The 12,057-nt window shown below is 47.5% G+C and overlaps 1 protein-coding gene across 2 annotated transcripts in view; it reads left to right on the forward strand.

Moving 5' to 3' along the window:
- Positions 1 to 12,057, forward strand: part of NME7 (NME/NM23 family member 7) — a 184,442-nt gene that overhangs the window by 121,707 nt on the left and 50,678 nt on the right. For both annotated transcript variants that reach the window (XM_054044388.1, XM_054044383.1), the window contains one exon: positions 6,584 to 6,685. In XM_054044388.1, the coding sequence (XP_053900363.1) occupies positions 6,584 to 6,685 (102 nt within the window). The remainder of the gene's footprint in view (positions 1 to 6,583; positions 6,686 to 12,057) is intronic.

The raw sequence follows: 12,057 nt of genomic DNA on the forward strand, positions 1-12,057 counted from the left end.
TTCACAGTTTATTATAGCTTTTACTGCTACTTCTTGTAAGTATTCTGCTGTGTGTGTATTTCCTGGTGTATCAATTGTTTCTGTAAGGAAGACATTCCCTTCTTCTGTTGTCTCACAAGCACATACAACAGGATCAGTGTGGACATTGCTCCACCCATCAAGACTCAGGTTAACAATTTCACCCTCTAGACTTTTTACACACTGCTCAATTTCTCTTTCAGACACTTTATCCAGCAATTTGCCTGTGACATCTGCTCTGTTGGGTGGACTGCATCCTGGTCTTAATGACTGAACCATGTTAATGAAGTGTGGGTTCTCAATCATACAGAAAGGAGAATTTGTTGCATAAACAAACTGGGAAAATTTTCATCAATTACCTCTTTTTATAATCTCCTGGTTCTTATTACAAACTTATCTATGGTTGTTTTTGGATGATGGAGATTTTTTTTCTTTTTGCTACAGGTGATATACTGTGACTATGTGACATACCATACATGATGTGACTGAAACACTATCATTGGCAGATAACTCTGAAACTATAGAAAATGATGGTGATCTTGAAGGTGGATAGTCTTCAGAATCCTGTATGTTGAGGGTGGATTCTCCTAAACAAAATAAGTCAATGCAGTTATTTAATTATTACCATCCTGCTCATTTAGTATTACTCATTGCATTCACTGACACTCAGTACTACTTTAAAGGTGAAATTGTAAAAGGAAGATCTGCCTATTTCAGCTATTTATCTTTTATCACAACTGCATCTAAAATGATAGTACCATAGAGTAACAACTATATTTTTTGCTCAAACATGAGAATTCAAGAATAGTCCAGAAGGAAGACAGGCAGTCCTTAAGAAACAAGTATGAAATAAAAAAGTTTACCAACCTAAAGATCCTGCATGTTCAGACACGTTCCTTTCATCATCTTCACGCAGCTTCCTCCTGAGAAGGAACACTTCTCATGATGTTAGGTTTCAGAGTAGCAGCCGTGTTAGTCTGTATCCGCAAAAAGAAGAACAGGAAGGAGTACTTGTGGCACCTTAGAGACTAACAAATTTATTAGAGCATAATGCTCTAATAAACTTGTTAGTCTCTAAGGTGCCACAAGTACTCCTGTTCTTCTTCTCATGATGTTGTTTCATTCAGGAAACCAGGCCTTGCATTTCTTTGTTGCACTGTTTGCATTTTGCACGCACGCCTGTCTTACCCACAGATAGAGGAACTTCATTAAAATATTCTCAAACTGGGTCTCTTTTATGGCCTGCTGCCATTATAGATTTCCTTTCTAGGGAGAGAATGATGTGGTAGATCTCAAATCAAGGAAGGCTACACTCAGAAAGACCTCAAGACTTCTGGAATATGCTGCTCAAACAGTTTCACTTTTGTTTCTACTGCCTGTCTCTCCCTTCTCACATTTATCTCCAGACTTCTTCTCCTTGTCCAGATTTATTCTGCACCCAACAATCTTCTATTCATTGAACTTTTAGAAACTTTGCACTTTTAGAGAGAGGTAAGGGATTGACTCTGTGTACACAAATTTGCAGAGGGACAATAGGGCTGAGGTTAGGGTTACCATACGTCCGGATTTTCCCGGACATGTCCGGCTTTTGGGGGCTCAAATCCCCGTCCGGGGGGAAATCCCCAAAAGCCGGGCATGTCCGGGAAAATCGGGAGGCTCGGCCGGGGCCTCTTTGTGCGGGGCCGGGGGCATGGTGCCGGGCCGGGCCCGCGGGTCGGGGAGCCGGGCCGGGGTCGGGGGGCCGGGCCCGCGGGGCGGGGAGCCGGGCCGGGGTCGGGGGGCCGGGCCGGGCCCGCGGGGCGGGGAGCCGGGCCGGGGTCGGGGAGCCGGGCCGGGCCCGCGGGGCGGGGAGCCGGGCCGGGGTCGGGGGGCCGGGCCGAGCCCGCGGGTCGGGGAGCGGGGTCGGGGGGCTGGGAGCCGGGCCGGGCCCGCGGGTCGGGGAGCGGGGTCGGGGGGCTGGGAGCCGGGCCGGGCCCGCGGGTCGGGGAGTCGGGCCGGGGTCGGGGGGCTGGGGGCCGGGAGGCCGGGCCCGTGGGGCTGGGAGCCGGGCCGGGCCCGCGGGTCGGGGAGTCGGGCCGGGATCGGGGAGCCGGGCCGGGGTCGGGGGGCCGGGCCCGCGGGGCGCCGGGGGCCGGGCCCGCGGGGCTGGGAGCCGGGGGGTGCGCCGGGCCGCCGGGGGTGGTCGGCCGGGGCCGGCACCCCAGGGCCTGAGCCGACCCAGGCTGGAGCCGCCGGGGGAGCCAGCCTGGGCTGGGCTGAGCTGGGCTGGGCCGTGCCTCCTCCCCCCCACACACCCCCTTACCTGCTTCAGGCTTCCCGCGAATTAAATGTTCGCGGGAAGCAGGGGAGGGGGCGGAGACTTTGGGAGGGGGCGGAGTTGGGGCGGGGGCGTGGGCGGGGCTGGGGGCGTGGGCGGGGCCCCCGGGAGTGTCCTCCATTAGGAGGGACAAAATATGGTAACCCTAGTTGAGGTCTGTTATTTCTCACCTTTATATATTTATTTATTTAAAAACATTTTTGCTGTTAACAAGCATGTTATCTCTGGAGACAAAAATCCACAGTTGGAGAACTGCAAAACTAAACATCTCTGATGGTACCTTCTAGACTGAGCACTGAGTCCCATTGGGTAGAAAGAAAGATTAACCTAAATAATCTATACAGAAGCCCCTGAAACCCCATAAGATTCGGTCCCTAATCCATGAACTATTGGAACTAGTTTACAAAACTTTTCTTAACCATTACATGAATATATTGTCTCATACTATAGAATTAGAATTTATAATCCCTATTCCATGATGAGATATCTTTGAGCTATAATGTATCTTAATTAAAACTATCTTTTGATATCTGAGGGGTATCCATGTTAGTCTGTATCCACAAAAACAACGAGGAGTCCGGTGGCACCTTAGAGACTAACAGATTTATTTGGACATAAGCTTTCGTGGGTAAGAAACCCCACTTCTTCAGATGCAAGGAGTGAAAATTACAGATACAGGCATAAATATACTGGCACATGAAAAGAAGGGAGTTACCTTACAAGTGGAGAACCAGTGTTGACAGGGCCAATTCACTCAGGGTGGATGTGATCCACTCCCAATAATTGATGAGGAGGTGTCAATACCCAGAGAGGGAAAACTGCTTTTGTAGTGAGCCAGCCACTCCCAGTCCCTATTCAAGCCCAGATTAATGGAGTTAAGTTTGGAAATGAATTGTAGCTCTGCAATTTCTATTTGAACTCTGTTTTTGAAGGGTTTTTTTTGTTGAAAGATGGCTACTCTTAAATGTTATTAAATGTCCAGGGATATTGAAGTGTTCTCCTACTTGCTTCTATATGTTACCATTCCTGATGTCTGATTTGTGTCCATTTATTCTTTTACGTAGAGACTATCCAGTTTGGCCAATGTACATGGCAGAGGGGCATTGCTGGCACATGATGGCATATATCCCATTAGTAGATGTGCAGATGAATGAGCCCCTGATGGTGTGACTGACGTGATTGGGTCCTCTGATGATGTCAATAGAGTAGATATGGGGACAGAGAAGGCAACGGGGTTTGTTACAGGGATTAGTTCCTGGGTTAGTGTTTCTGTGGTGTGGTGTGTAGTTGCTGGTGAGTATTTGTTTCAGGTTGGGGCGCTGTCTGTAAGTGAGGACTGGCCTGCCTCCCAAGGTCTGTGAGAGTGAGGGATCGTCAATCTGTTTCCTCACTTCCCCAGGTGGGTATTGTAGTTTTAAGAATGCTTGATAAAGATATTGTAGGTGTTTGTCTCTATCTGAGGGATTGGAGCAAATGCGGTTGTATCTTAGGGCTTGGTTGTAGACAATGGATCGTGTGGTGTGTCCTGGATGGAATCTGGAGGCATGTAGGTACGTATAGTGGTCAATAGGTTTCCAGTATAAGGTGGTGTTTATGTGGCTGGCTCACTGCAAAAGCAATTTTCCCTCTCTGGGTATTGACACCTCCTCCTTAGTTATTGAGAGTGGATCACATCCACCCTGACTGAATTGGCCCTGTCAACACTGGTTCTCCACTTGTAAGGTAACTCCCTTCTCTTCATGTGCCAGTATATTTATGCCCGTATCTGTAATTTTCACTCCTTGCATCTGAAGAAGTGGGTTTTTTTACTCTCAAAAGCTTATGCCCAAATAAATCTGTTAGTCTTAAAGGTGCCACCAGACCCTTCTTTATCTTTAGATAGGTTTTTCCCTCAAAAAAATCCAATTTAATTAAAAAAAAAATCCGATTTTTTTTTTTTATCCACCCTGATTTGAAGCTAAAATTTTGAGTCAAGACCTCCTGCAAACCCTCTGTGCCTGGAGCACTCAAGTGAAGGAAATGGGATTTCCCCAGGTAGAGGTCTGGTCTTCTCTGAGGTAGAGAGATATAGGAAATCTAGTCCAGATGGTAAGAGAAGGCACTTCCACCAAGAGCAGTGAGGTAGTGCCAGTGCTAGGCAACTGAAAGGAGCAAGGAGGGAAGAAGGAGGAGGACATAAGTCAGGCTATGACCTCCATATATGTGACTCCAATCTCTAGGGCTTTCCATCCTGTTGTGGTATTTGTTTGTTTTTAATATTTTTTTAATGACTTAAAAATAATCATCATGACTGGTGAACTATCAGGGCAGAAGCTGTTTCATATGCAAATCCCAGCTTCCTTTTCAAAGGTCTTGTCCTCATTTCCTAGGGATCATCATTGATCATTCAGACGTGGGCTTGGCATACAACTATAAAATGGTCCTTCATGAAAGGAGAAATAGTTGCCAAAGATTCCAGCTTTGCTGGTGTTTCCTCTAACTGCCTAGGGCAGGAGTCCTTAGATAACTGTTAGAAAAAAACAAACCACAAATGATCACTTTGTAAACACAGTTACACGTTTTGGGATGTGCCATTATGCTGTGTACTGCTAGAGCGGGATTCCCAAACCGTGGTAGGTGAGCTTGATGTTCCATCCATTCACTTCACAGCCATTGTTTAAGAAGCTGGTATATGAACCAATGAACTTTGGAAGCAGCTGCACTAGAGCTTGTTTCATAGTAATAATACCATCTAGCATTGCACTATAGCTGAAGGTATCTGCTCTTCAACTTGTGTCTCATAACGCAACCTAGGAATTTGGAATAATCTCACCCCTTGTTGAGTGCTTATCTTCTTCCTGTGAACACCCTATAATAAAAGTTCTGGGGTGAAATCCTGGCCCCATTAATGTCAAAGGGAGCATGCTATTGACTTCAGTGGGGCAGGATTTCATCAGTGATCTCAAAAGGGATCTCATTGGGAAGTTGCTCTCATTCTGGAAACATAGCATTTGAATGTAATTCTCTTCGCATTTCATCTTAATTCTTACATGCTGGGATAGGCATGATCCAGGTTTTTCGGCCACATGCCTCATCTCCTTGTTACCCTTTACTTTCTTGTTCTCTGCTTGCCTCTGGGTTGACCTATGAGCAGCTCATTGCTGAGTGCCAGAATGGTGACATCATAGCCTGTTCTCACCACCTTCGCCCATTTCCTGTTCCTGTCTTCCCTTTTCCCCATCCGTTTCAATTCCTTTCATTTGATTTGTTTAAAAAGTGTCTGCCCAGAGCTCTAGGTGCACACACAATCTATTGAGGTCATATGATCATAAGAACCCCTATTAATCTTGTTAGCAAATTACAAATTGGCACCAGTGTCTATAGTTAAAACTCACCTCCCCAAATTAAGACTCTCCTTAAAGAAAGAGGCAGTGTCTAAGGGAGGTAGGACCTAAAGCATGATGTAAGTTTTTATCAGCTAAAACTGACAACTTAGTTTATACAGACTACGTAGGTCAGGTGTATCGTGTCCCCTGTGGGAAATGCTGCTAAGTAAATAGGTTGCTCCTTTCTGAACCAGCTGAAGATTCTAAGGCTATGTCTACATTACGCACCTTACAACGGTGAGGTGCGCTGTGTGGTCGCTCTTTATCGCCGGGAGAGCGCACTCTCAGCTACAAAATAAAACCACCTCTAATGAGGGGTGGTAGCTTCATTGCCGGGAGCGCGGCTCCCACCGACGAAGCGCTGTCCACACCGGCGCTTTTTGTCACGAGAACTTTTGTCGTGCGGGGTGTGTTTTTTTTCACACCCCTAAGCAACAATTTTTTAGCAACGAAAGTGCCATTGTAGACATAGCTTAAATGTTCTTCAGGTTTAAACCCAAGTACAGCAAGTTGCAGTAACTTAGTCTGAAGGTGACAAAGCTATGGCTCTCTGAAGCAAGATCCATGTGAGGAATGAAAAGGTTGCAACCTCAGGCTAAATGCAGAGAAATAAACGTACTTTGGCAACTGCTGGTACTTGGGCATCCTAAAGAAATTAGAGATCCAACTTATCCTCCATGTTGTGAACCTGAATAACAAAATATGGGTAAATTCTCTCAACTAAGAATGCCGATTATACCCTCTGCCATTTCTTCTTGCTGTTTTCCCCAACATTTCCTAATAATTTCTTCTTGTTTGTGTTTGGATCCAACTTTGGTGTGAAATACAACTCTCGATAACACACTAACAAACTGAAATTTGTTTTAATCTTTTCCTCTTCCAGGAGATGGTTACAGAACTGTGCTCAGGGCCTTGTATAGCGCTAGAGATCAGGCAGCTTGATCCTCAGAAAGTATTCAGAGACTTCTGTGGGCCTTCTGATCCTGTAAGTTACTTGTTTAAAGAGAAATATTTGAAAGGTGATATTCTATATGTCAAACTTAAACATTGCAGCATTGCTCTGTTACTGTATGTGTTTTTCACTTTCCTTTGAAACATTTAGCCACTGCTTGAAGCCAGATACTAGACTAAGTGGATCAGTGGTCTCAAACTGTAGGTAATCCACCGATCCTAGGTAAACAAAGTAATAAAATTACCAAAAGAATACTTATGTGAAAATACAGTGTCAAGATAAAAGTCATCTTGGTAATTGTTTTCATCAATTTTCACTGGACGGCAAAGCACTACAACAGTTAACCAAAAAAAAATGGGCTGATTCTCCTTTCAGGCCAGAGTAAATCAGTGTTACTCCACTGAAGTCTGTGTCAATCCCCTGGTATCTTAACTGGTGAGAGGAGACTCTCGGGGTATGTCTACACTGCAACGTAAGCCCATGCTTGATCCTGGGCTCAAGCCTAACCCTCCTTGTGTCTACACTGCAATTGCACTAATCGAGGGCTTGGTCCCAGGACTCTGCAGGGCTAGAAGGCCTGAGCTTGAGTTAAGCCGAGACCTGAGTCTGAGCCCTTTTGCTTTGCATTGTAGATGCGGCCCCGCTTGATTTGGGTCCCTGGTGTCAGCCAGAAGTATCCCACAGATCCATGGAACAACTTCCTTAGTCCTCTCTGTCCTAACAATCTGCAATCCACTCCACTGAAAACAGAAGACTTTTTCAAATGGCAGCAGCTTAGGTCAGCATTAACCCATTCTCTTCTGATCTGCAAGCACACTATCAGAGGGTCTCCTGGATTTGCAATGGAGAGTGAACCGATCAATCCTTTTGCAAAAAGTGCTGCTTCCTGGTAATGTGCAGGGCAGGTAGTAAAGTTTTCCCACAGTGCACCACAGTTCTAGGGCTAGAGTAGCCACCTTCTGGGGGGGAAGGGAGGATGCTGGGATGTGATTACTTTGTCTTGGGTCTGTGCACTGCAGTGTGGATGTCAGAGTCCAAGGTTGTAGCACAGGTTAAAATACAACGTAGATGCTCGGCGCGGCACCGCCCCCATGGCCGCGATCTAATACAAATCAGCTGACTCAAGTCCCACTAACCCTGGGCTCATAGGTGAGTAGGGGGGCATGCGGGGTCAAGTGCCCCTGCCTGATTTCTGCTTGTCCTGGAGGGCAGAAGGGTAGAGGGAGAGGAGCTCTGTCAGGGCCGGCTCCAGGGTTTTGGACGCCCCAAGCAGCCAAAACCAAAAAAAAAAAAAAAAAAAAAAAAAGCCGCGATCGCAATCTGTGGCGGCAATTCGGCGGGAGGTCCTTCACTTCCAGGCGGAGTGACGGACCGTCCGCCGAATTGCCGCGGAATACCTGGACCTGCCGCCCCTCTACGGAGCGGCCACCCCAAGCACCTGCTTGAGAAGCTGGTGCCTGGAGCCGGCCCTGGCTCTGTCCTTCTCCCACTGCACCTGCCCCTCAGCACGCTCAGTCCCTGTCCCTGGCAGTCAGGCTCAGGCAGGGAGCAGAAGGGGCAGGACCAGCCACTTCTCACACCAGCTGCTCTGGGTCGCTGCTCTGTGCAGCGCAGCAGCTGCCTGAGAGCCTGGCTGGGGAGGTGGCAGCAGTGAGCCGCCCTGCCTGCCCAGACCTGGCTGCCGGGAACAGAGGCCGAGTGAGCTGGAAACATACCAGGAGGGAGAGGGGACTCTGGTTTGCTCAGCCCCTGTCCCTGGTAGCCAGGCCTGGGCGGGCAGGGTGGCTCACCGCTGCCACCTCCCTAGCCAGGCTCTCTCTCAGGTAGCCACTTAGCTGCACAGAGTCAGCGACCCAGAGCAGCTAGCTTCAGCATGTGAGAAGTGGCTCCATCCCATTCCCCGCCCAGGCCCAACTGCCAGGGAGAGCAGACGAATGTGCCGGGGTGGAGGTGCAGCAGGAGAAGGACAGAGCACCTCCCACCCACAGGTAACTGTGGGGGGCAGGGAGAGCGTGGTGACCTTGGGCTGGGCGGGGGCGGGGAGGGCAAGTCGCTGGGCAGAGGAGACACATGGGACAATCACATGTCCTCCCCCTTTAGATTGTTCCCCCAAGTATCAGGAGGTACAGTAGCTCCTCACTTAACGTTGTAGTTATGTTCCTGAAAAATGCAACTTTAAGTGAAACGATGCTAAACTAATCCAATTTTCCCATAAGACTTAATGTAAATGAGGGGGGTTAGGTTCCAAGGAAATTTGGGGGGGGCAGACAAAAGGCATTATATACTGTACTGTACTGTGGTGGGGAGGTGCCCCTGGCTTACCCCTGGGGCTCAGGGCTGGGGGTGCAGGGTCTGGGAGGGAGTTAGGGTGCGGGAGGGTGCTCAGCGTGGAGGGTGGGGTCTGGGAGGGAGTTAGGGTGCAGGAGGGCGCTCAGGGTGGAGGGTAGGGACTGGGAGGGAGTTAGGGTGCGGGACGGTGCTCAGGGTGGGGGTGCAGGAGGAGGCTCAGGGCTGGGGCAGGCAGGAGATGCAGAGCACTTACCTGGGGCAGCTCCTGTTTGGTGCAGGGGGTGTGCAGGTGACTCTGCGCAGCGCGGCACCGCCCCCGTAGCCGCGATTCTGGGAGCCGCGATTTCCCCTTCAAAGCACCGCTTCTCTCCGGCCGGCTTTGAAGGGGAAAGCGCCACTTCTCTCAGGCCGCTGGCTGCGTGGCTGTCCCTGCTCCTCCTGAGTCATCCGGCCCGTGCTCGCAGGGCCGCATTCCGAAAGGGGCTTTAGAGCTGCAGGCCGGGGCCCCCTTAGCCCAGGGCCCTGCAGCCCTTAAAGCCCCTGCGTTCTGGGTGGCCCTGCCCGCCGGGGGAGGGCAGGGACGGGGCAGCTTCCCCGCTCGCACGCTGGCTCCCTCCCTCCCTCCCAGAAACTCCTAAGCACCGCCAAACAGCTGTTTGGCGGCAGGGGAAGCGCTGGGAGGGAGGGAGAAAGGGAGGGGGAGGAGGCAGAGAAGAGGAACTTGTGCAATGTTCCCTTGTAAAGTCAGCCAAACGACGTTATAAGGGAGCATTGCACAACTTTAAACGAGTATGTTCCCTAATGGAGCAGCGACGTAACTTTGAAACAACGTTAACCGAGAGGACGCTAAGTGAGGAGTTACTGTATGAGTCGTCTATGCCTGGGCTTACGTTGCAGTATAGACATATCCTGAGTCCCCATGTTCATTGTAGGAAACAAAAAGCTTGAATTCTGTAGCCCTGCTTGTAATATGATTATTGTTATAGGCTTTATTATGTATTTATTTGAGTGCCACCAATGTACATGATGCTGTACAGAACAGATAGGTTGAGACAGTCCCTATCCCGTTTTTGACTAACCAGACAATAAGGTGCAGACAAAAAAAAAAAAAAAAAAAAGGTGCAGACAATAAGGTGCAGACACCAGAGAGCATCCAGAAGACAAAATGACAGTCCCTAGGCAGTGCAGTCAGGGCTTTGTATTTTAATATTATGGTATGATGATTTAGTTGTAATTTGGCAGTTTCCAATGCTCAGTATTTTATAGATTTACACTTGAAGAAGAGAACAAGTTCTTTAGAGTTTATTGCTCAGTAGATTCACGTTTAACATTAGAGAAGGCAAATATTGGGGGAATTATTTAAATATTTTTGCTAATTTCTAATTACTTTTCCATTTGGCCATGTTAAATGTTCCATTTCTTGTACTCTGTTAATCTAGTATGAGCAGAGCATAAGCCCAGTTATTTGACCTATATTTAAATGAAGGTAAGTCACTTCTCTCAATAGCAGTTCACACAGTATACTGCTCCTGTGGTTATCCCAAATGCCATTAATGGCGGGTTTCTGATTACTTGAACTCTTTGAAAGATTGGGGTTGTCATTTTATTTTATTTTTTGTTTTTCATGTTTATGCTGGTTTTGTTTAACCCTTGGCATGATACTGCTGATACTGGAAGGTATCCACAAACTAGCAGTCTTAAAGTTATTAAAGATAAATCCAACATGCTCATAACACTTGTAGTTCTGTATGATGATAATGGTTATAATGGAATCTCCTGTTTCAGGGCTTCGAGCAGAGGTTAGGAAGGAATTTTTTGCCCCAGTGCACAATTATAATCTCTGTGTTTTGAGTTTTGTTGTTGTCCCCCCCCCCCCCCCCCCCTTCTCCTTCCTCTAAAGCATCAGAGATCTGCCATGGCTAGTGAGGGTGGGCTAGGCCAGTGGTATGAAAATCCTCTGTTTTAGATGGCTGGCTGGTGTGTCTTGCTCACATGCTCGGGATCTAACTGATTGCCAGATTTGGGATCAGAAAGGAATTCCCCCAGGTTAGATTGTCAGGGACCTTGGCTATGTTTCATCTTCCTCTACAGTGTGGGTTGTGACTTGTCTGCTAGGATCATCTGGGTATATTTCATCTACTCAATTCCTGGCCATCATAGGGCTTCGGGCATTGGTTGTGCCTCAGTCTTTCCTTTTCTCTGCCTGTGGTACGCATCAGTATACTCTCCTGAGGAGTAAAATGTTTTGGTTTAACTGAAGGCATTAGGCTCAATTTAGGTGGAATTTAATGGCATGTGATATACAGGAGGTCAGACTAGATGATCTAATGATTTCTTCTGGCCTGAAGCTCTATGAAACTATTTATCTAAGGTCTTCACATAGCTTCCATTACCATAGTACCTGAGTGAGTCACAATCTTTAATGTATTCATCCTCACAACACTCCTGTGAGGTAGGGAAGTGTTGTTATCCCCATTTTACAGACGGGGAAGTGAGGCACAGAGAGACTAGTTGATTTCCCCAAAGACACACCAGAAACCTGTAGCTGAGCAGGGAATTGAATCCTAGTCTCCTGAGTCCCAAGCTAGTGCTCTAACCATTGGATCATCTTGGATATTTGTTTGTGTGGTTCCTTTTTACCTGGTAGCAACACTATGTGTAGAGTGGAAATAAGCATGATTCTACATGCATTAGAAACAGATGTTTTAGGTTTTGGACATTGGCTTCATATTGCTTGCTTTAATGGTATGTTAGATAAGTTGTGTACTTCCATCTCCACTGTTTGTTATAAGAATCACCTTAAATCAATTCCTTATCCACATACAGTATAAATGCACAGGGACAGAGTTGCTTTCAGGAGTGTCTTTGCTTAGAATTTATCTGTCTAGTTAGATAATGTTTGCAGCTTGTCCTTGACAAAACGTGGTTAAAGTATCACATTTTTATCATCCCCAATCTACATAGTCAGGGAAGCTACTGACTAAACATTGTGGTTGCAATGTCTGCCTCGGGTAGTGGTAGTAGAAACCAGAAAAGCAATTTCCCGTCTAACAAGGTTATGTAGAGTCTTAGAGCTTCATGACTGATATTTTAATGCTTAGAGAGAGGGTAAATAT

This window comes from Malaclemys terrapin, chromosome 1 (genome assembly GCF_027887155.1).
Source record: "Malaclemys terrapin pileata isolate rMalTer1 chromosome 1, rMalTer1.hap1, whole genome shotgun sequence".
Lineage (NCBI taxonomy): Eukaryota > Metazoa > Chordata > Testudines > Emydidae > Malaclemys > Malaclemys terrapin.